Source organism: Oncorhynchus masou, chromosome 14 (assembly GCF_036934945.1).
Source record: "Oncorhynchus masou masou isolate Uvic2021 chromosome 14, UVic_Omas_1.1, whole genome shotgun sequence".
Classification (NCBI taxonomy): Eukaryota; Metazoa; Chordata; class Actinopteri; order Salmoniformes; family Salmonidae; genus Oncorhynchus; species Oncorhynchus masou.
The window spans coordinates 25,159,740-25,164,004 of record NC_088225.1 but is presented as its reverse complement, the minus strand read 5'-3'; the positions used below and the strand labels follow the sequence as shown (position 1 = coordinate 25,164,004).

The following is a 4,265-nucleotide window of genomic DNA, read 5'->3' as shown; positions in this document are numbered from 1 at the left end:
AATGTTTTCCTATTTACCATGGTGGCTGACCTGCTAGTGTCTTTTCACTGTGTCTATGTAACAGTCCATCAGTCCCATGTATTATGAATTGAGGTAACTCTAGCTCTGTGTGTAGCCCCAGGAGCCCTATGTGTTTGGTCAGGAGGCCCAGACAGCCATGCGTAGCGCGGTGATGTTACGTTACTCTCTCCTGCCGTTCCTCTACACACTCTTCTACCACGCACACACCTCCGCAGACACTGTGGCCACGCCTCTCTTCCTCCAGTACGTCCCTTCCCTTCTCTCTCTCTTCAACATTTGGATACTATTGTAACACATCTTATTTACTGTGTTGATACTGTTCTCTGGCCCTCCCTCTCTGTCCATCTCTCCCAGGTTCCCCTTGGACCCTAACTGTCAGACCATAGACAGACAGTTCCTGTGGGGGAGTTCTCTGCTTGTCAGCCCAGTGTTAGAGCAGGGGGCAGTGGAGCTGGCTGCCTACCTCCCCCCGGGGACTTGGTACAGTCTGCACAATGTAAACAGCTCCGAGATTCAATACAGTTATACACTGAGCATACAAAACATTATGAACACCTTCCTAATATTGAGTTGGACCCTCCCCCCCTTGCCTCAGAACAGGCTCAATTTGTCGGGGCACGAACTCTACAAGGTGCCGAAAGCCTTCCACAAGGATGCTGGCCCATGTTGACTACAATGCTTCCCACAGTTGTGTCAAGTTGGCTGGATATCCTTTGGGTAGTGGACCATTCTTGATACATACGGGAAACTATTGAAAGCCCAGCAGCGTTGCAGTTCTTGACACAAACTGGTGCGCCTGGCACCTACTACCATACCCCGTTCATAGGCACTTAAATATTTTGTCTTGCCCATTCACCCTTTGAATGGCACACACACAATCCATGTCTCAATTGTCTCAAGGTTTAAAAATCCTTATTTCACTTCTCCCCTTCATCTACACTGATTGAAGTGGATTTAACAAGTGACAACAAGAGATCATAGCTTTCACCTGGATCAGTCCATGGCATGGAAAGAGCAGGTGATCCTAATGTTTTGTACACTCAGTGTATTTCTATAGGCCTTTCATAATGTCACTGCAATTAGTTTGCAACTGATTAAAGGGATTCCTAGGAGAACAAGACCATATTTTCTGTCGTCACACAGATTGATAAAAATCCATCTGTGTGAGCCTTTCTTAGGGTCTTGTAGGCTTACTTTAGGACCAGGCGAAGATGTGTAATACGGTTGTACTGTGTATACTAGAACCATATTTCAGTGGTCACCTCTTTTCATCCCTTCCTCACTAGGGCCAGCCGTTCTACAGTAAGGGTCAGTACCTGCTCCTCCCAGCCCCTCTGGACACCATCAATGTCCATGTGAGAGAGGGACACATCATCCCACAGCAGGTGTGTGTCCTCTGTACACAATAGAATTTGGTTGTCTGTTGTTTCACTGTGCGACAAAGCTTCATCTTGGGCCCATATTGTGGGTTTTACATACTGATGGTGGAGGAGATGAATGAGCTGCCAAACTCTTATATCTTGAAATCAATTAAAGTTATTTGTCATAGAACAAGAGACCCAAAATTCCTTTGTGAAACTATGTGATAAAACCTCAAATGAAATACTCTCTGCGTACTAATCTGACAATGTTGTTTTGAAGCTTGTATGAGTTTGTGTAAAACCTGTTGCCTGTCTTAATCAGTAATTATATTATATCTTTCAATGAAAAATCCCCTCAAACCCCCTCTAACTGAGATACAGGAGCCAGGCCTGACTACCTCAGCTTCTCGCAGTAACCCTTTCCTCCTGACGGTGGCGCTGTCTGCTGGGGGCTGGGCCTGGGGTGACCTGTTCTGGGACGACGGGGACAGTCTGGACACCTTCCAGAGAGGAGACTACTCCTATGTTATCTTCATCGCTGGACAGGTAGGAGATGTAGAGGTCACATAGGGTCCTGAGTTTTTCCTGATCACATGACCTGAGCAAGGAAAACTCTGGGCCCTAGTTATAGCCCACTTCAAGGCTATCCCTGATGCAGTGAAGAAAAGGAAGTAAGCTTTATGTGACATCTTTTTGAGTGCGGACCATCAAACCTTTTGTCTGTCCTCCTTCAAGGTATTTCATGACAACTGGGTAGGAAAAACGTAGGGCCCTAATTGGACTTTAAAGAGGATGGAGAATTATCTAGGGTGATTTGGATGTTTCTGCAGTACAGTATGTTTCTAGCAATGCTCTCAAGATTGAGATCCAGGTCCAATCCAATCAAGATAGAAGACATACTCTTTCCCTGCCATCCTGTGAACAGTAGACCTAACTGTTAATGTCTAATGTATACTGGTACTATACATGTGTGTTTGCCAGTGGGGATCAATAAGGTTTTCATTTGATCCAGTCCCAGGTGATGAGTGACCCCCTGCGTCAGAACGGGGCGATGGACGGGCTGGTGCTGGGAGGGCTGCGAGTGTTCGGGGTGCCTACCCCACCCCGCTATGTATGGGCCAATGGAAAGAAAGTGTGGGATTTCTCTTATCAGACTGACACCAAGGTGAGCTGTAGCTGTCTGAGTTACCTCTATAGAGTTCAGCATTAAGAAATAGTAGAACGAACAGTCTCATTCTGCTTGCCTACCTGTCTATTCTATTCTACAGTATAATATGATATATTGATTATAATCCTTTCTTTCTGTGTATGTCTGTAGGTTCTGACGGTGACCAGCCTGACCCTGCCCATGTCAGAGGTGTTTGAAGTCCTCTGGACCTTGTGAGCCTTATGAACTGTATGACTCAGTGGACTCTGACCCAGTAGATAGCCTCTCAGGTGGTTCTGGAACTCCTGACCTAGCACATCTCTGACAAAAAACCTCCACCCAAAGTTTCCCATCAATCACTGCTACCCTGGATAAGACATTGCTCTAATAGACTCCTGGGTTTCTGAATGGACAGACTACACTGAAGAATCATGTTTTTATATTCAACTGTATTTTCAATAAAATGATGTGAACTGTGTGGGTTAAAGCTCTATCAGATATCTCTCCATTTCCTTGTTGTTGCAGATGAGTGATTACATGACATTGTCTCAGGTGAGATGCTGAGACAGTGGTGTGAAATTGAGAATTGTGGTCATTCTAGAACACTAGGCCGAAATGTATTGTTGTTTTACTATTTTAATTTGTCTCTAAGAATATATAAATATTTAAAAAAAATATTTCTAACCTTTTATTTGTTAAGCACTTTTGAAATGCATCACCTGTAATAAATGTTCTCTATAAATAACATTTGATTAATTGATGAATCTTGTGCTGAGGAGGACAGCAGTGGCTCTACACAATTATTTGTATTAATTGAACATCTAAAATTGACCAGAATATGCCCATTCTGTACTCTTCTAGTATGATGGTAGGCTCATCAAATTACTTCCAGTGACATTGCCACATTGTTAACATTAAAGGCAATTGATAGCTCTGGGTTTGTTTCTCCTAAGCTAAGCATTGTTTCTCGTGTTCTCCTATTAGTGAGCTGTCACCACTCAGTGTTTGAATGTGAAGTCAATTATCTCTTTCTTAATCTACTTCATAGTCCCGAGGGTGGTCTAAGGCACTGCTTATCAGTGCTAGAGGCATCACTACGGACCATGGTTCGATTCCAGGCTGTATCACTTCCGGACATGATTGGGAATCCCATAGGGCAAGGCACAATTAGCCCAGCGTCATCCGGGTTTGGCTGGGGTAGCTCATTGTAAATTAGAATTTGTTCTTAACTGACTTGCCTCGTTAAATAAAAATAGTCTTCCCATCTGGAACATCTTCCCTATAACTCAGTGCAGTTAAGCTCAATACAGTTACATATTGTAAACTATTCTGAATTGTACAAAATATCATACCTGTAATATGGTTATGTTAGCTTATGTTTTACATTATTTTTTGTTATTGTTTAAAACATTGCCCTCGAAATACCTTGTTTTGAAATAGTAATTTTGAAATGTGCTGTTTATTGTTTAAATGATTGCTCATTGTCCTTGCTGCTAGTGGTTTACCTGCCATATATAAGAGTTCCAGCGGGACATCTGAGATCCGCGTCATGATGCTCCGACTCCAGCTCCACTGGTCCTGATAATGCTCATGTGAGTTCGGGATCAGCCAACTGCAGTGAAGCTTTCGGCATTGACCTCTAAAACGTCATACTATGATAAAAGGTTAGCCTTACTTAGATATATCATTGTGATGTGTTGACGATCATTTGCTTTTGCTAATAAGACAAACATACT

General features: G+C 43.2%; 1 protein-coding gene across 2 annotated transcripts in view; it reads left to right on the top strand.

The window, feature by feature from the left end:
- The window catches only part of gaa (alpha glucosidase), a 12,533-nt gene extending 9,259 nt beyond the window's left edge, over positions 1-3,274 (top strand). For both annotated transcript variants that reach the window (XM_064987002.1, XM_064987001.1), the window contains exons 15-20: positions 116-264; positions 376-517; positions 1,308-1,406; positions 1,764-1,928; positions 2,395-2,547; positions 2,701-3,274. In XM_064987002.1, coding sequence (XP_064843074.1) covers positions 116-264; positions 376-517; positions 1,308-1,406; positions 1,764-1,928; positions 2,395-2,547; positions 2,701-2,766 — 774 coding nt within the window. In that variant the 3' untranslated portion in view covers positions 2,767-3,274. The remainder of the gene's footprint in view (positions 1-115; positions 265-375; positions 518-1,307; positions 1,407-1,763; positions 1,929-2,394; positions 2,548-2,700) is intronic.
- Positions 3,275-4,265: the final 991 nt, after the last annotated feature.